Genomic DNA, 18,893 nt, shown 5'->3' with positions numbered 1-18,893 from the left:
ATTAAATGTAATTTATATTATATAGCAGTATAATATATAACACATATATCATACTATACATAAAATGATATACTATGATACATAATAATAAATATCTTATAATGTAATGTACAAAAATGAAAAGAAAGAAAGAAAGAAAGAAAGAAAGAAAGAAAGAAAGAAAGAAAGAAAGAAAGAAAGAAAGAAAGAAAGAAAGAAAGAAAGAAAGAAAGAAAGAAAGAAAGAAAGAAAGAAAGAAAGAAAGAAAGAAAGAAAGAAAGAAAGAAAGAAAGAAAGAAAGAAAGAAAGAAAGAAAGAAAGAAAGAAAGAAAGAAAGAAAGAAAGAAAGAAAGAAAGAGGTAGGTAGATAAATAAATATTAAAATAAATATATCATAAATATCTTAAAATAAATAAACTTATCTAATACACATTCAAAGGATATTTGCCTGACATTTTACCCTTCAAATATTTCATTAAAAAACAAAAAAGTCTCTTTTTTCAGGAAAAGATTTAAAACTAAAAAAAAAAAACAAAAAAAACACAAAAGGTGATAAAAACCCTCCCCACAGTCTGTTCAGCCCAGCACTCCATTTCTTTGGATTTTCAGTTTGAGCAGAGAAGAACAAGACATTTTTAACACTTTTGGCCACATTCCAGGGTGGATTTTTCAGTTGGAGACAGGGAAAGACCAGCCAGTACCAGCTGGATTTTGCTGGAAAATTCAGTGTAGCAGGATGAGCCTTGGGGTGGGAAATACTGGTGATAAATAAAATATATATGAAATATATATTATATAGGGCAGGTTTCTGTCAGAGAGAAATAAAATCCACACCCAGGTGCCAGCTCAAGGTGTGTGTGCAATAAACCCACAGGGAAAGCTTTGGATTTCACCTGGAAAAACCAATTTTTTGAGGCTGGGATGGAGTTTTACCCATTTAAATAACGTTTGATGCTGTCTCGGAGTGGAGGTGTTGGATATTTTAGAATGAACCATCTGGAGAACTTTGCTGGAGGGAAAATGGGAATTTGGCTTCTTAGGCAAATCGATTAAAATAACTTTGTGCCGAGGCTGTGATCCCAAATCTGTGGGATCCGTGGGATTTGGGAGGGAGGACGATGGAGGCAGGTGGGCTCAGCAGCACCAGGACAGTGTTCAAAGCCACCCCTCAGCTCCAGGAAAACTCATTCTGCACAAGCACAGGGCGCAGGATCCCCTTGGAAATCCCCCTGGAAAATAATAAACAACACCAAAAAAACCCAAATCCAAGAAGGATTTGCTGCTGGAATGGTACCAGGGCACCATTATCCTACATTGTGGCACCAAGCACCCCGAAACGTCCCCCTGCTCCCCACCCAAAGCTTTTCCATGGAAGTCTGGGAGCACAATGTGGGTCAAAGCCCTGCTCGCCGTGGAGGAGTTTCCTCCTTTACAGTAAAAGAGCATTTAACAGTTTCCTGTTGCTCCGGGGGCGGAGGGTCTGTGTGATCTGTGGTGGGTCCATTGTTGGATCACGCCTTTTCCGGCCTCCGGCTGGGACAGGAACCCTCAGAGCTCTGCACCCCCAGGTTCCAGGAGTGTCTGTGTCCTTTACCCCCCATTCCAACCCTCCACAGAGACAGGGGTGCTCCAGGAGCTGCCTGTGCTCCTCCATGTCCCTGCCATTCCAGCAGGGATCTGTGCCAGCTGCACAATTCACCACGGTGGTCTATGGAAGCAGAGGGCAGAAAATGCACCTGCTTTCCCATGTGAGCAGAGCCCATTCCCAGGAATATCATGTACATGTTTATCCATATTCCCATCCCAGCCATCAGGCCTCTTCCACGCACAGATGGGCTCATTCACCCAGTTCCAGCTTCCCAAAAACCTCCCAATGCCATCACTTGGAGAGTGAGATGGGGACAACTGAGACCTTTGCTCTGTCTCTTGATGGCCCAGGCTGGGACAAATGTAATGGGAAGTAGATAAAGGAGCTGGGAATGTTGGAGAGAAGGAGCCTCAGGAGGGACCTTCCCTGTCTCTCCAACTCCCTGATGGGAGGGTGAAGCCAGTGGGGATCAGGCCCTGCTTCCAAGGAACAAGGGACAGGATGAGGGGAAAAGCCTCAATCATAGAATCAGATAATGGATTGGGTTGGAAAAGACCTCCAAGATCGTCAAGTCCAACCCTTGGTCCAACCCCAGTCCCTTTACCACATCATGGCACTCATGTTGCACCAGTGGAGGTTAAGATTGGATATTGGGAAAAATCCTCCCCCAAAAGGGTTGTCCAGCCCTGGCACAGCTCTCCAGGGCAGTGGTGGAGTCCCCATTCCTGGAGGGACAAAACAGCCCTGTGGATGTGGCACTGGGGGACATGGGTTAGTGGTGGCCTTGGCAGTGCTGGATTAACACCGGACTTGATTATCCTAGAGGGCTTTTCCAAGCTAAATGACTGAATTATTCCATGATTCTCTGATTCCATGACCTGGGCTATCACTGAACTGAGCAGCTGCCAGTCATTTCTTGGCACAAAAGTTCCCTGGGGATCCCTTTCATCAAAAAAGCCCAAAACACAGCAACTGATTAAAAAAAATCCCCCAAAGATGCCTTTTCTGCCTATTTTAACTCATCACACTACGAATTTCAGTGTAGACTCTGATTTGGAGTGAGATTGGTGCATTTGGGTTTGGGACCAGGCTGGGCTGGTCCTCACCTGCCACCTCCCCACTCCTGGGATTCAGGGATGCGATGCCATGGGATGCCCCTCTCCTTTCAAGGGAGGGACAGCCAGCAGGAGGGAGCCAGTGGTTCCTGAAGCGCTGGGATGGGGCCGGGCTGGGCACAGGGAAGGCGGGAATGCGCGGGAAGGATGCGGGATGTGGGATGCGGGAGCGCGCGGGATGGGGGGGGGTGCGTTGCCAGGGCAACCTCCCTCCTCCATCTCCTGCCTCCCCCGGGCGGGGGGACCCCGCAGGGACCCGCAGGGGATCCGAGGGCGGGGTGCGGGATGCAGGGATGGGGGGGCGGACTGCAGTTCCCGCCCGCCGCAGCGCCGGGAATTGGCCGCGGGATCGGGAGGGCTCCGCGCCGGCAGCGCCCGGGGGACGCTCCGGCCCCCTCTCCGCAGGGCACCGCAGCCCGGAGGGAGGAGGGTACGTGTGCTGCGCTATTTTCCATCGGAAATCCAGAGCCTGGATGGGAAACCTGCGTTCTGTTTATCTTTAATGTGGAGCTGATGCCTGCGGCGTAGGGATGCGGGAGAGGGGGAAGAGCCCGTGCGCCCATCCTTGCTCTGCCTTTCGCTTTAAAAGGTCCGGATCCTTCTGATCATCTGACTCAGGTCAAGCAGGACTTTCCGTTGCCAACAGCCGGCAGATCCCACCGGAAAATCGACCTGCACCGGCTGCTGCCCCCCAGGAGGGAGACGGGAGGCTCCTGCAATCCCTGGAAGACTGAGAGGTAAAATATTCCCAGCTCGGTTTCTCCTTGTCTTTTCTTTCCCCACAAGGTTAATGAAACCCTGGAGATTTGCAGGGGTTTGTTGAGGTGGATGGTGTGGATTCCCAGGCCATGCTGGCATTGATTCCCAGGCCATGCTGGCACTGATTCCCAGGCCATGCTGCCTGCTTTGCCACCAGCAGCTGAGGAACCCCACGCATGGTTGATGCCCACCCCACACTGCAGCCCCAGAGATCCCAAACCACTGGGATGCTCCAGCCAGGAGAGCCCACTGAGACCCCAAAAAGCCAGGATGCTCCAGCCAGGAGAGCCCCCTGAGACCCCAACAGCCCAGAGAGCCACACTAAATCCCCAAACACCCGGGATGCTCCAACCCAGAGTGATGCTGCTGCCCTGAGGAGTGACCAGAAGGTGTCCAAGCAGGGTGGGAGATTGAGGGACGGAGCTGGGGGGCTGCAGCCAGAGCTGCCCAATCCAGGGGGAATGGCAGGGGATTGGGCTTGGACGTGTCACGCACTGCAGCTCTCATGCCCCCTCTCTGCCCACGCCCTGCCTGCAGGCTGACCCCAGTTCCTGGTGGTGTCCCATCCATGGATCACCTCCCGGCATGAGCACGGACACCGAGCAGCTCCTGGCAGGGGCCCGGGCGGCCGCTGTGCCCCTCTGGACCGTATCCAGCTGGACAGGCTCTGAGATGCCCCCCAACAGCAGCGTGGCGGCAGGAGAGGCCGGCCGGCAGCAGGACCCGGCGGAGCAGGGTGGGACGGCGGGCGAGATCGCGGGCATGGTGGTGATCCAGTGCATCTACGCCCTGGTGTGCCTGCTGGGGCTGCTGGGCAACTCCCTGGTCATCTTCGTCATCCTGCGCTACGCCAAGATGAAGACGGCCACCAACATCTACCTGCTCAACTTGGCCATCGCCGACGAGCTCTTCATGCTCAGCATCCCCTTCGTGGCCACCTCGGCCGCGCTGCACCATTGGCCCTTCGGCCGGGCCTTGTGCCGCACCGTGCTGGGCGTGGACGGGCTCAACATGTTCACCAGCGTCTTCTGCCTGACGGTGCTCAGCCTGGACCGCTACATCGCCGTGGTGCACCCGCTGCGCGCGGCCACCTACCGCCGGCCCCGGGTGGCCAAGATGGTCAACGGGGGCGTGTGGCTGCTCTCCCTGCTGGTGGCTTCTCCCATCCCCGTCTTCGCCGGCACGGCCGCCACCCGCGATGGCCAGGCAGTGGCCTGCAACCTGCTGTGGCCCAGCCCGGCATGGTCGGCCGCCTTCGTGGTGTACACCACCCTGCTGGGGTTCCTGCTGCCCGTGTCGGCCATGGGGCTGTGCTACCTGCTCATCGTGGGCAAGATGCGGGCGGTGGCGCAGCGCGTGGGCTGGGAGCAGCGCCGGCGCTCCGAGGGCAAGCTCACGCGCCTGGTGCTCATGGTGGTGGCCATGTTCGTGGTGTGCTGGATGCCCTTCTATGTGGTGCAGCTGGTCAACCTGCTGCTGCCCGGCCGCCTGGATGCCACGGTCAACAACGCCTCCCTCATCCTCAGCTACTCCAACAGCTGCGCCAACCCCATCCTCTACGGGTTCCTCTCCGAGAATTTCCGGCACTCCTTCCACGGCGTGCTGCGGCGCTGCCTGGACGCCAGCCTGTGCTGCTGCCACGCTGGGGACAGGGACAGCGAGGGGGACGAGGAGGAGGAAGAGCCCCTCGACTACTGCGCCGCCCCCCGGGGCGACGACAAGGGCAAGGGCTGCGTGTGCCCCGCCCTGCCCTGCCCGCAGGACCCCCTGCACCCCCAGCCCTGCTGCAAGTCCGGGCCCCTCCTGGCAAAGACCACCACCTTCTAGGGGCCCCCACGCCGTGCCAGGCCCGGGGATGGAAGGGGATCCCAGAGGGAGAGGGGACGGACGCCGTGCCCGCCCTGCCGGTCCCCCCTGTGCTGTGCAGTTCCCGAAATAAAAAGCCATAAGACTGGCCTGGGATACCGTTAATTCCATGGAGCGAGTGGTCATTGCCGTTGCCTTCGGCATCCAGGAGCCTTCGCTGGGATCAGGGATGGGGAGGATCCCAGAATGCCACTGGTGTTTATTAATCTGCCCCTCCAGATTAATAAATAGCAAATTCCTGTTCCTTCCCAAGAAATTCCCTGAGAGCCAGGGAAAATTCCCAAAGCCCATCAGCCCCACTTTGTCTATAGCAGAGTGATGTCCCACCAACAGACACACCCACACACTCCCTCAAAATTCCCAGATTTCAGCATGCACAGCACCCAAAATTGTAAGTGATGTAACAAACCTCGGGTAAACTTGAAACCCCCAGGACCTTGGGGTGAGGAATAGCTGGGGATGACACTGGCTGGGCTGCACCAAAGTCACATTAAATGAGCCATTTCCAGCTTATCTGGTTTATTTTGGATTTAACTCTGTCCTTTTTATGTTATTCTTGTCCATTATTTATGGCTCATTCCTTCTATTTTAATCCCACCAGGGAAATAACTGACTGGGCGTGTTTTGAGGCCTGAATGTTCCTGGGTTTTTTGGTGACTCCGGGAACTTGGTGAGGAAAACCAGCAATTTTTTGGGAAGGGAAGAAAGAATATTTCCTTAGCAACTTTCTATAAACCAGACTGTAAAAGCTTTATTGGTCTTCACACAGAACCACTGCGTGACATCACCAAGGGTATAATTCCAATAAATAAATAAGTATTTACAAACGTGCTGGGGGTATAAAACAGAGGGTTGACTCTTTGGAAGGAATTAAAGACATCTGCATGTCTCAAACGCTGTCAGGGCCATGGAAGGAACTTTTCATAAGATAAATCACCACAGTGAGAATATGAGATAAGCACAGAAGGGCAGGAGCAGTTTCTGGGGTGTGGTGGCAAAACCTCTGACCTGTGTGAGATGTGGGAGGCTGACCACGACAAACTGAGTTTGTTTAGCAACAAGCTGAGTTTTGAGCCAAATAGGAGCAAGGCCAGGAAGGAGCAGCTCCTTCAAGGTAGGATAATGCTTTTTGTCATGCCACTGTTCTCCCCTCCAGGAGTTATCACAGGAACCAGAAGGTTGTTGATCCCATCTAAGAGGGCGTAACTGGCTCAGGGTCAAACACAGTCATGTCTTAGAAGGGGCCAGAAATGATCAAAGACCCCCGAGGTTGCCCCAGACTCATTTCTGGGTCTTCCACCAGAGGACTGCATGTGGTGCACAGTGTTGGGTCAGACAGGGGAGGGACCTGGGTGTTCCCACCTGGACCTGAAGTTGTATTAACCCTTGGAACTGTTTTGGGGGCTTCCCCCACCCTGATGGGGTGACTCATCAAGATTGCAACAACCAAGTCCCACCACTGGAGCCACTGGGGGTATCTTTCCTCCCCCCTTGTGCTCTCATCCTTGCTTTTTCTTTCTTTTCTTTTCCTTATATGATTTCTTAAGTGACCCCTTTATATTTTGATTCTGCTCCATTTCTATAGAGAATCCAAACAGCTCCATCCCTCCTTTCCACAGAGAATCTAAACAGCTCCATCCCTCCTTTCCAAAGCAGGCAAATTGTTCTGAAATAAACCTGCCACAGAAATATATTTACAATAAATCAGTCACTCTAATTGTCCACTGACAAGACCCTCCGTTACCCAGCCCCGGGGGGACCAATCTTTTAGGAAATACACAGTTCACACAACTGTTTTGATTTTCCTTGGAATCTGCAGCATAGGCTCAGCATTCCAGGGGGGATGCTGCGTGTTAGGAAGGTCACAGCGTGTGAGGGGAGTGTGGGGGAACAGAACTCCCCAGCCCTGACCCCAAGCTCCCAAAACTTCCTGTGGGAAAGCAAACTGCTGCTCTGGGGAGATATTTCACTGGCATTAAGCTGTCAGCACCCGCTCCCACATTCCCACCAGCAGCTTCACCCCACCACGGCCGCTGGAGCAGGACCCCCATGGAATGATGGAGCTGGAAAAACACATCCTTTTCCAGATTTGGCCCCAGGCTGTGGCTGAAAAACAAGCAGCAGGCTGGATCCTGCCCCCCGTGGGAATGTTTTGCTGTGATTTCCAGCATGGATTAGACTCAGCTCTGGACAAGGGAAAAGAGAAAAATCCTTGTGAGCAGGAGGGGTCGTAAGTGGGTTTGTAAAAATACCCTGAATCTGTTTAATGCAACAAGGGTGGAAAATCAGGGAAGGAACTGGGCAGGGAACACGAGGCTCCTCAGTGCTGCAAAGCTTCCCTACCACAATAAAACCCACCCCAGCAGTGTCGTGTCCCTGTTTGACCTCCACAGCCCTCCAGAAAGCCCCAAAATAACGTGAGGGAATAGGAATCAGACCTTGGAGCCTCCCCTGGTTGACACTCAGCTGGGTCCCGGTGATTTAAGGTGGAAAATGCTCAAGAGTGAGTCACGACATGGGGGGACACAGTGCAGAGGTGGGGGGCAGAGGGGCCAGAGAAACTGCTGCCCACAATATCTTTGCTCCTTCTTCCATCACCCAGCAGTTAAAACCAAATTAACCCGACCTCAGGCAAAGGCAGGAGCCTCCCAATCCCGGAAAACCATCCTTTCCAGCCCGGCCCGGGGGAGGAGGTTTGGGCACCTTCCACAGTCCCCACCGACTCATCAGATGGTCCACGCGGATTTAGAGTCAGTTCCACATGGAGATGTCCCTCCTGAGTTGTGGCTCCCCGACCACCGACTCGGGAAAAGGAAAGCTGAATGCCGGCTGAAGGAATGGAGCAGGAACGAAGGGAGCAGGAACGAAGGGAGCAGGGACGGAGCAGCCTCTGCGCCTTCTGCCTTCCTGGCTCTCTGGCGCCAGCCTTCCAAGAGCCGGCTGGAAAGCAGCGAGTATATTTAGAAGTGAGTGGATCACAGCTTTTCCCAAATTATCATTACAAAATTGCTGCAGGGCCGGGGGCGGGAGGGGGAGTAAAATGTTACCCAGTTCCGTCCACCTCTGTGTCTCCGTCCTGCGCGGTGTCCCTACAGTTTCTGTGCGGGGCCGGCACACCCGGAGGAGACCGGCTGGAGTCCCAGCTCCTTTTCGTGGGGGCCACCGCACTTGTAATCCATGCTGGCGGGGGGCCGGCAGCGCTTCTTCGCCAGGTGGTAGCCCAGCGCCAGCAGGGCCAGGGCGGTCAGGAGAGCGCCCACGGTGATGCCCACCAGGGCACCGGGATGGAGCCGCTCCGTCTTCGGTGGGGCCCGGCTGGGCACGGGCGTGTGCAGGACGGGCGTCTGGGGAGCGGACGTCTGGGACTCGGAATCCCCGGAAAACGATCCCTCCGTGCCCTCCGGCGGGATCGGGGCGCACTCGATGTCGTTGACGAGCTGGTAGCCGGCAGGGCAGTGGCACTCATAGTGGCCGGGGTGGTTGGTGCAGTTGTACTCGCAGTAGTTCATGTCACACTCGTCGAAGTCCACGCAGAGCTCGTCGTCGTCCAGCAGGAAGCCCTCGGGGCACTTGCAGTTCAAGCCGTACTCGTCGCACAGGGGCGGGCACTGGCTGTCATTGCAGTGCAGGCGACACTGCGTGGGATCCAGTCGGTCCACGGCGTAGCCGTCATAGCAGCCGCAGCGGTACCCGCCGGGCACGTCCTGGCAGAGCTGCTGGCAGGGCGCCCTGTAGCAGTGGGACTCGGGCTGGCAGCGCCCGTCCACCAGCCGGTGGCCGGGGAAGCAGCGGCACTCGAAGCCGCCCATGGTGTTGACGCAGAGCTGCTCACACAGCCCGGGCTCGGTGGCACAGTCGTCCTTGTCCACGCAGCTGCTGCCGTCGGGGCCCAGGTCGTACCCGGTGTCACACATGCACACGAAGGAGCTGCCGGACACCACGCAGTGATGGTCGCACGGTGCCCCCGCGCAGGGCGAGCGGCACCCGCGCCCGTCGGGGCCCAGCACGGAGCCGTCGGGGCAGGAGCAGCGCGGCCGGCCCGTGTCCTCGCTGCAGGTGCCCTCGCAGCCGCCGCTGTCCAGGCGGCACGGCCACGCTCCGGGCGTGGAGCGGCCCCAGCGCAGCCGTCCGCCCTCGCCGTCCTCGTCGCAGCGCAGCTCCAGCCCCAGGGCGGGCACCGAGGCCACGCTGCGGGGCGGCAGAGCCAAGAACTCCCCTCCGCGGGCTCCGAACGGGGTGGTGTAGCTGACAGCGAGCCCTTCGGCGGGCGGCAGGAGCGGGCAGCTGCTGCCGTAGTTGTACTCGCAGAGGAAGCCGTCGGCGGGCTCCTCGCAGCGCCGCTCCTCCCAGAGCAGCTCCGGCCGCGACACCGTCACGCAGCGCTCCCCGCAGCGCGGCCCCGACGGCGCCCAGTTGGTGTAATCCGTGCGCACGTCCTGGGTGACCCAGCGGAAGCCGCGGAGCCGCCGCGCCGGTTCGGTGCAGCTCAGGGACGGCGACAGGCTGAGCCCCAGCCACAGCCGCCCGTCGCGGTTCTGCAGGAGCAGCGCGATCGCCTCCTCGGCCACGGTGGAGCGGACGGTCATGAGGTGCCCCCCGCCCCGCTCGCACGCCGCGCTCGCCGCCGCGAACGAGCTCGATCCCCAGAACACGGCGAAACACTCGTGCTGCAGGCACTGCGCGCCCGACGGGGCGAGCGGCCCCGGCTCCTCCGCATCTCCCAGCCCCATCCCGAGCAGCAGCAGCGGCAGCAGCAGCGAGAGCCGCCGCATGGCCGGCGGAGGGGGCGGCCGGCGCCGCCGCGGAGCTCTGGCATGGCCAAGCTCGCCGCCCGCCCCCTTTATAGCCGCCCGCCCGCCCGCCCCGTCGGGGGAAGGAAGCGCCTCCGGGGACGGGGAGCGATTGCGGCGGGTGAATCCCGGCCAGACGCTCCCACCCGCCCACGCCGGCCCCGGGCCCCCCTCCCTCATCCTCCCGACGGCTCCGCCCCGGCTGGTCCCGCCCGGGAGGAGCGGGAGGGGCGGGACCGAGCGGGGATCCCGCGGGATGCTCCGGGGAGCGCGGTGGGGCTGAGCAGAACCGGGAAAAACGGGGCTTTTTGTCCTGGTGCAAAGGGGAAAACAGCGACTGGTTTGCACAAAAAGGCACCTCGGGATGGGAGAGGGTGAACCTCGCTGGGATCGTCACCCTGCTGGGATCATCCCACTGGGATCATCACTCCAGTGGGATCATCACTCCAGTGGGATCAGCACCCCACTGGGATCAGCACCCCAAGGGTATCAGCACCCCAGTGGGATCAGCACTCCAAGGGGGTCAGCACCCCAAGGGGATCAGCACCTCAAGGGGATCAACACCCCAGTGGGATCAACACCCCAGTGGGAACAGCACCCCAGTGAGATCAGCACCCCAAGGGGATCAGCACCCCAGTGGGCTCAGCACCCCAAGGGGGTCAGCACCCCAAGGGGGTCAGCACCCCACTGGGATTATCACCCCAATGGGATCAGCACCCCAAGGGGCTCAGCACCACACTGGGATCAGCACCCCAAGGGGGTCAGCACCCAGTTTCTGCATCAGCCCCGCTGTGGCAACAGGCCTGGGGCAGTGCCCGTCCCCCTGTGCTGGGCACTGCTGAGGTCACACGTCAAATTCCATCTCCAGGTTGGGATTCCACATGAAAAGAAGGATACTAAGGTGCTGGAGCATGTTCAGGGAATGGAACAGAGCTGGGGAAGTGTCTGGAGCACAAGGAGCAGCTGAGGGAGCTGGGGGGGCTCAGCCTGGAGAAAAGGAGGCTCAGAGGGGACCTTCGCCCTCTCTGCAATCCCTGCCAGGAGGGGGGAGCTGGGGGATGTTGGGCTCTGCTCCAGGGAACAGGGACAGGAGGAGAGGAAAGGCCCTCAAGATGTGCCAGAGAAGGTTTAGGTTGGACACTAGCAAAATTTCTTTAATAAATAATGTAAATAATAATAACAATTTAATATATAATTATATATGCTAATAAGCTATTCTAGATAATTTATATAGTTATGTAAAATTATAGAATTACAATAAATGGTATAATTATTATTATTATTATTAAGCATTATTATTGCCCTTTTCCCTGCCTGCCCTTCCCCCCCAGCCTCCCCCATGGGCACCAGGGTTTTTGCTTCCAGGATATCGTCTGCCTTTCCCTGCAGACACCTCCAGCTGTCCCATTCCATGGGTTTATCTTAGGGGGATCTGTCTCTGCTGCCAGGACACAGCCAGGAGCAAACTAAAAATGAAAAACAAGCATCCCAAGCATCTCCACTCCAAAGAAAAGGTATAAAAGATAAACCCTTTTTTGTTTTGATTCCGAAGGACTCAGTCACTGCAATTAGCCCTCGGGATCCTCCATGGAGCAGCAAATCCCTATTTCCTCAACTCATCGCAAGGAATTTGCTTTATTAAACTTCATTTATTCTTTATTAAACTCCTGTGGTTTGTCTTGTCCTCTTCCCACCCCGTGTGGTTCCTGTAGCTCACATGAGGCTGTGGGGAAAAGGGAACATGGGGGGAAAGGGGCATAAGAATGTTTAATAACACTAATAATAAACTATTATCTCTCATTTCATCCCCTTGAAGGTTTCAGCTCTGCCACACTCTTGGGAAATGAAGGTCCATGGGGTTTAATTCCAGCAGCAGGGATGTAGCCCAGGGAGAAAGGCCAGAGGGACAGGTTGGTGTCCCTGTGTGTGAGCTTGCAGTGGCCATTCCTGGGATAAAGAATTCATCCAAGGAGAGCTCAGCCCCTCCATCCCCTCCAAACGAGCACAGGAGCATTCCCTGGAGAGCTGGATAACACTGGCCTTTCCTGGCTTTACTCAAACCTTTTGTTCCCCCTGTTTTCACTTCAGTTTTTTTCAATTCTTCTTCTTTTACTTCTTCCTTTTTCAGAAGCAAATCAGCAAAATAAGGGGTGAAATTTCAGGGCAAATGACAGAAAATGAAAGAAACCAGAATGTAATGGGAGGGAAGAAAAAAAACACCAATAGATTTCTGGTTTTTTCTTTATTATTATTTTTTTAAGCAACTGTAAAACCAGATAAAAAATTCCTTTTCAAGGCTGAGTGATGAGAAATATTTCCAGGAAAAAACACAGTCCTCCCAAACAATGATTCCACATTGGTGTCCTTGCCCCACCAACAACATTTGCAGGGTTGACCTTTGTCACTGAAAAGATAATTGGGGCGGGAGGAACATGATTAATCATGTTTTAATAATTCCCTTTATTCCGATGATCCTTCCCCTGAGCTGAGTCAGGGTGCCAGAAATGCCCTTCCTGCTGACAGGCTGCTTTTCCTCTCCCCAAACCCTTAATCATGTTCCTCTGCCATGCAAAGCTCCAGTGAGACATTCCCAGAGATAACGGGATGGAGACCTTTCCCTTTCCCTCTGGCTCTGACTCATCCCTGTCCCTGTCACCCTGTGGGCAGAGGGACACTGGGAGTGGGTACTTGGAATAGTTGTCCTGACCTGTGTGTGTCAACAGGGGGATTTTTGGCTTCTTGTTAAGGTTTTGGAGATGAGGTTCCTCTGTGGGAATGCTGGCAGTTATCCATGAGGGAACAGAATGCAGTGGAATATAAAATAATAATGTAATGTCATGCAACTAATATAATATCCTGGAATTATAGGATAAACAATATTTTCATCCTATTATTTGGTGCCCAAGAAGCAGATCTCTGCCCTCACACAGAGCTGTGCTGGAATCACAGGGATTGCTCATGGATTTAGGGTCATGGTCATGGGATTAGGACCTTGATTGTGGGTTTAGGGACATGGTCATGGTCTTAGGACTGTGCTCGTGGGTTTAGGTCCTTGCTCGTGGGCTTGGGACCTTCCTGATGGTTTTAGGAACTTGTTCACAGGTTTAGGAACTTGGGGTCTTGCTTGTGGGTGTGAGTCCTTGCTCATGGGCTTGTGACCTTTCCTGTGGGCTTAGGAAATTGCTCATGGATTTAGGACCTTGCCCATGGGGTAAGCATCCCAGCAAGCCCATCCCAGTTCCTCCACCCCATGGCCTTGGTAGGGATGAAAGGAAAGGCTGAGATCTCAGGCAGGATGAGCCCTGGCAGAGGTTTTGGGGGCAGCATCCACTGCTGTGGGAACAACAAGGATTCCAAGCACCAAAGGGATCGATTTTTATGAAGACATTTATTAAAACCACTGAAAACACTTTCTGTTCAGGTTTGGTTGGTGTTACATCCAGAAAGCACCATACAGGCTTATTCCACAGGTGGGATAATCCTTTCCTTGAGTGCAAGTGTTTAGTTCTGGCCTGGGAAAATCAAACACTCATCCATGAAAACTCCCTTGGACTAGGATGAATGTCCTGGGTAAGACAGTCCCAGTCCTCTTTGCTTTACCCAAAGGATTCACTGGTCCCTCAATAACTCCCTAAGGAGGACATGGATCAAAATATTCCTGCTGGGTTTGTGGCAGGAAGAAAGGGAGGCGTGAGATTATCCATGTGGAATTGCTCATCAGGAAATATCCCACTAGAAAGAACCCAAATTAAAGCTCAACACAAATTAGAGTCTTCCCTAGGCCAGACCCACCACTGTATCCACTGGAATACACAAAGGTGGAAGGTTGCAAGAGGAATCAGGATTAGTACTTTTTTCTGGAATAAATAACACACCTCAGATTTGTACCAGCTCTGATCCCACTCTTGTGCTTCCTTTCCCCTTATTTGTACTGTTAAATTGAATTATTACTTGACACCTTAGTGAAAATTAAGCCCTTTTTTCCCACACTGACTCCAAGTCAGCATAATTTGATGTCTGTTGGTTGTCCCCCTGATTTTGATGGGATAATAAATTTGCTCAATTTATTCTGTGTTCGGATAACACAGACAGGGAAGGAATTTTCTGCAGGATTTCCAAGAATCCCATTGCTGCATTTTTCCACTTCTCCCAGCCTCTGTGCAGAGAAAAGAAAGCACAGACAGAACGTGGAAAGCATTCCTATCAGCTGCATTTTCCTGTGCTGTGTTTTCATCTTACAATGGAGCCCCAAAGACGAAAAAATAACAGCAGGAAAGGGTTTTCGTCCACACATGGAAGAACAGGATGCAGGTCACTGCCTACTGCAAACTCCTTTGTGTTCAATTCCCATTCCTGGAGCGATTAAGCCTCAAGGACACAATAAACCCTGCAGAAACTTCAGGAAGCTGCTGTACCCTTGAAATCACATGTCTGTTCTTTTCTAGCACCTTTTAGCCCTGTGGAGCATGGAGAAACCAGGCAGGAATGCTGCTGGATGGGAAGCAGGTCCCTGTACCCCTCAGGGTTTTTGGGAAGGATTCCTGGTGAAAAGGCTGGAAGAGGCTTCGTGGTCAGGAGGGGCTCCCTGAAGTCGGGGAAGTACCTGGGGAGCACCTTTGCCCTGAGAAAGCACTTACTGTGGGGTTACAAGTGTGGCACAGAACAAGCAAATATCCAACATCCAGCGTGTTCCTGACACAAGGAGGGAGGGAAAACGCACTCAGCCTGGAGCCCAAGCAGCCAGGAAGGGATCATGCCCCAAAAGGAATGATCCAACAGGAAAAGTCCGGCCTCCCATCCGGCTGCTGCCAAGGAGAGCATTGTTTGCTGTACTTTGAGAGTGGGTTTAGGCCGGATGTGCTGGAAATGGATAGGTGGTTCTTCCAAACACAGCTTTTCCTACCTTTTTTTCCATACAGGTGCTGCCTTGGCTCCTTGCTGAGCAGTTTTCCCAGTGCTGAGGTGACAGATTTTTAATAAAAACCCAAAAATAAATCACTCAAACCCACCCTGCTTGTGTCTGCAGGGGCCAGTTCTCACCCTGGTGAGACACATCCATATTTCAACCGCTTTTCCAAGAGACCAAAGCAAATCCAAAGGTGGAATGCAGCGTGAGGGGTAGGGGAGTAGTGCCTTGGGGATGGCAAAGGACAGGGGGCTGCAGGAGAACTCGGGACGAGCTGTTTTCCTTTAGGAATCCGAACCAATCGTTGTAATTTGTCTTTTTGAAGCACGTCCTGCAGAGCCAAGGGGAAGCCCTGGCAGGTAAATCCCACCCCATTCCCTCTCCCCTTGGAGCAGCAGGGCCCACACTGAACACACAGCAATCCCCCCCTCCCTTTTATTTCCATTTTGGATTCCCCCGTCGCTCCATCCCTGCCTCCTGCCTCCTACCTGCGCTCCCCGCCCTGCCCGCGGCTCTCGGGCTGCTCGGGCACCCAGCAATAATTATCGGCCGCGCTCTTGGCCGGGCGCTTCTCCTTCTTGGCCGCCCTCCTCCTACAAGCCACGAGGGCCAGGGCAAAGGCCAGCAGGAGCAGGATGGCCACCAGGCTGCCCAGGATGTAATACAGGAGCAGCCGGGGGCCGTCGGCGCTGTGCTCGGCGCCGGGAGACGCTCCCGCCGCCGTCGGGGCCGGCGGTGTCACCGCGGCGGGAACTCCCACAGTCCGGGGGATGCTCGTGGTCCACGAGGCTCCCGTGCTCCGTGGGATGCTCGTGGTCCACGAGGCTCCTGTGCTCCGTGGGATGCTCGTGGTCCACGAGGCTCCTGTGCTCCGTGGGATGCTCACGGTTCCCGGGGGGCTGTCGGGGCCCTCCTCGGGCTCCTCTCCGGCCGTGCCTGAGGCGCGGCAGCCGCGTCCCTCCTCCTCCGGGAGGAAGCCGGGCGGGCACACGCACTCGTAGCCGCCGGGCAGGTTGCGGCAGGGCCCGGGACAGGGATCCCGCAGGCACTCGTCCACATCCAGGCAGGAATCCCCGCCCGGCTGGCGCTGGAAGCCGGGCCGACAGGCACAGTGGAAGGAGCCGGGCACGTTGATGCAGAGCTGGGGGCACACCCCGGGCTGGGCACACTCGTCCAGGTCGTGGCAGTGGCGGCCACCGGGCCCTGCCGGCCGGTAGCCGGGCGGGCACAGGCACACGAAGCCCCCCGGCGTGTTGTGACACTCGTGCTGGCACGGCCCGGACTCGCACTCGTCCACGTCCAGGCAGCGCCGGCCGTCGGGGGCCAGGGCGTATCCAGGCTCACAGCCGCACTGGAAGCCGCCGGGATGTGGCCGGCAGGTGCCCTGGCAGGGGTTGGGATGGCAGGAATCCTCGGGCACGCAGGAGGCCATGTCGGCAGCCAGCGAGTAGCCGGGGTGGCAGGAGCAGCGCGGGGGCTCTCCGGGCACCTCCAGGCAGCGGTGCTGGCAGCCCCCGTTGCGGTGGGCGCAGGCCACGGGGCACAGCGGCCCGGGGGGGTGCCAGGCGAAGCCCCCTCCGTCCAGAGGCCCCTTGCAGAGGGCGAAGGCCGGGCTCTGCCCTCCCTCGCAATCCACCTCGGCCAGGGTGCCGAAGGGAGCGGCCGACAGGCGGGAGCTGCGCACCCCGAAGGGGGTGGTGTAGGTGACCCTGCCGTGCCCGGCCAGCGGCAGGAGCCCGCACATGCCCTGGAAGCTGAACTTGCAGAGGAAGGCGGGCAGCGGGAGGCGGCAGGGGCGGTCGGCCCAGCCCCCGGGGGGCCGCAGGCTGGCACAGCGGGCGCTCGTGCAGGTCATCGACGGCTCCGACGCCCAGGCCGAGAAGTTGCCGGGCTCCCCTCCGGCCACCCAGGAGAATCCCCGCAGCGGCTCCTGCGCCTGCACGCAGTGTCCCCGCTGCAGCCACAGCCCGATCCAGGCCGGGCCGTGCCACGCCGCAGCCTCCAGCAGCTCCTGCAGCCGCGCGGCCTCGCCGGGGCTGCCCACGCTCGCCAGGTTGCCGCCGTTGTGCCGGCAGCGCTCCTGGGCACCCTTCCAGCCCAGCTCCTCCCGGTGCAGGGTGTAGCAGGCGTTGTCGGCACACACCACGTCCACCTCCTCCCCGCCAGACCCCGGCACGGCCAGAGCGAGTAGCAGCAGCAGCAGCCTGGCCGCGGCCATCCCGCCGGCTGGACGGACGGACGGACAGACGGACAGAGGGGCTCGGCAACGCCGGCTCACATCCCCTCGTCCCGCCGAGCTCGCCCTACGCGCATCCTGTGCTCCCGGGGCTCCTATTTATCACCGGAGGCCACGGCTTCCTGTAGCGCGGTTTGGCTCCTGGTCGGTTGTTGGTCCCTCGCTGTCCTCCCCTTCCCCTCCGAGCTCCCATCCCAAACCTGCGGCTGCTCTGCCTGGCGACGCTTTTCTACGGGAAAAACTCGCCCCATTCCTGCTTTTTTTTTGCTTGTTTTTCAAGGGCTGGATTTAGTCCCTCACGCAGCAGATGATTTTCTAACCCCTAATAGGGTCCGAGAGTTTGCAGGCACGTCTTGCTAAAAGGGGAAGGAAAACAACCGAAATAAGAAGCCGTGGGATCCCTGGCTATCGGTCTCTAACAGAGACGGAATATTTGGCGCCGTCTCCCTGCACATGCGCGATGCTTCCAGAGCATTTTTCCCTCTTCTTCGTGTGCTTTAAATAGATGGACGAGCCCTGGAATAGGAGCTGGGTCGTGGGAAGGTCCAGGCTGCCAGGACAGAGCCAAGATCTGATGCCGTCTGGAGCAAACCCTGGTCAGCGCTGGCATCACGTGGGTGAGGGTGGAATCCCAGAAAGGTTTTGATGGAAGGGGCTTTAAAGCTCATCCAGTGCCACCCCTGCCATGGGCAGGGACACCTTCCACAGAGCAGCATGCTCCAAACCCTGTCCATTGATGCCACAATGCTCCACTAACAACTCCTTAATCCCCTGCAGCAGGAGGGAAGGCAGGTTGGTGTCTCCAGCCACGCTGCTCCTGGTGCTTTCCACAGGCTGGTTGGAGACCCTGGCATGAAGAGGAGCTGGTGGATGCTTTGATGACACATGTCAAGCAGTGCCAGTCATCTGAACACGTGGCAGAGCAGCAGGGAGATAACAAGGGACAAAAATGAGTTTAAAAATAGCTCATCACTGATGGTCCTCCCACCATTCTGCATCCCCAGGAGCTTCTCCTGGAGCTTCCCTCTGGCAGCAGCTAATTCAGACTTTAACCCCCTGACCTGGGAGCCTGTTGTATCTTTTCCTGCTTGGCAGGCATCTATCACAGCCATGAATTCCCTGTTCATTCCAGGATTTGTTGGTTTATGTGGATTCTGTGTGTTGGGTTGGTTCAGTAACCAGAGGAACTGAAATGAGGAACCCCTTCATTCACTTCCCTCCTAAACTGAAAAGCTGCCAAAAATCCCACTACTGAAGACCAGATTTCTGTTGTCATTCCCCAGACCTGTCCATGTACAGAATTCCTGGGAGAGCCCTGTTTGCTGGGATCTCCTATCTAAGCAAAGCTCCAGAGATCCACATCTAATGCTACAAAACTGGAACATTTTGGGTCAGCAGCCTCCCAAAAAAATTGCAGTGGGAGGGGAAAAAAAACCACCTTGTCATTTTGAATTGTTTTTATTCAGCATTTCAGAAAGGTGGGGGGTTCTTTTCTGACTTGGAAGGAATAAGAGAGCTCAACACAAAAGCATTTCCTTGCTGCCAGCCCAGGACTGTTAGAAAAACACAGATCGTGGTGTTTTCCCTTTCCAGCTGGTCCCACAACTCCCAACCAACAACTTATTTCAACAATCCAAACCAGCTTTTTTTTTTG

At 55.8% G+C, this 18,893-nt stretch overlaps 3 protein-coding genes across 4 annotated transcripts; 1 reads left to right on the top strand and 2 right to left on the bottom strand.

Moving 5' to 3' along the window:
- The first annotated feature begins 3,066 nt into the window (after positions 1-3,066).
- Positions 3,067-5,368, top strand: SSTR4 (somatostatin receptor 4). Of its 2 annotated transcripts, XM_071547580.1 has the most exons (3): positions 3,067-3,112; positions 3,272-3,419; positions 3,979-5,368. In XM_071547580.1, the coding sequence occupies exon 3, from the start codon at positions 4,027-4,029 to the stop codon at positions 5,266-5,268; it is 1,242 nt and encodes a 413-aa protein (XP_071403681.1). In that variant the 5' UTR covers positions 3,067-3,112; positions 3,272-3,419; positions 3,979-4,026; the 3' UTR covers positions 5,269-5,368. The 2 variants fall into 2 exon arrangements, with proteins under 2 accessions (XP_071403681.1, XP_071403680.1); XM_071547579.1 differs by lacking the exon at positions 3,067-3,112 and having other exon boundaries at positions 3,244-3,419.
- A 2,167-nt stretch (positions 5,369-7,535) lies between these two features.
- Positions 7,536-10,204, bottom strand: THBD (thrombomodulin). Its single transcript, XM_071547578.1, has one exon. It carries the CDS (start codon positions 10,077-10,079, stop codon positions 8,397-8,399), a length of 1,683 nt encoding a protein of 560 aa, XP_071403679.1. The 5' UTR covers positions 10,080-10,204; the 3' UTR covers positions 7,536-8,396.
- Positions 10,205-13,466: 3,262 nt separating this feature from the next.
- Positions 13,467-17,647, bottom strand: CD93 (CD93 molecule). The gene has a single exon (XM_071547576.1). The coding sequence runs from the start codon at positions 17,219-17,221 to the stop codon at positions 15,488-15,490; it is 1,734 nt and encodes a 577-aa protein (XP_071403677.1). The 5' UTR covers positions 17,222-17,647; the 3' UTR covers positions 13,467-15,487.
- Between the last annotated feature and the right edge of the window lie 1,246 nt (positions 17,648-18,893).

This window comes from Pithys albifrons, chromosome 2 (assembly GCF_047495875.1).
Source record: "Pithys albifrons albifrons isolate INPA30051 chromosome 2, PitAlb_v1, whole genome shotgun sequence".
In the NCBI taxonomy this organism is placed as follows: domain Eukaryota; kingdom Metazoa; phylum Chordata; class Aves; order Passeriformes; family Thamnophilidae; genus Pithys; species Pithys albifrons.
Note: the sequence above shows the minus strand (reverse complement) of the source record. Positions and strands in the feature narration are given on the sequence as shown.

Bases quoted from the DNA above. Each gene is read 5' to 3' on its own strand.
- THBD (XM_071547578.1), bottom strand. From the start codon at position 10,079: ATGCGGCGGCTCTCGCTGCTGCTGCCGCTGCTGCTGCTCGGGATGGGG.
- CD93 (XM_071547576.1), bottom strand. From the start codon at position 17,221: ATGGCCGCGGCCAGGCTGCTGCTGCTGCTACTCGCTCTGGCCGTGCCG.
- SSTR4 (XM_071547580.1), top strand. From the start codon at position 4,027: ATGAGCACGGACACCGAGCAGCTCCTGGCAGGGGCCCGGGCGGCCGCT.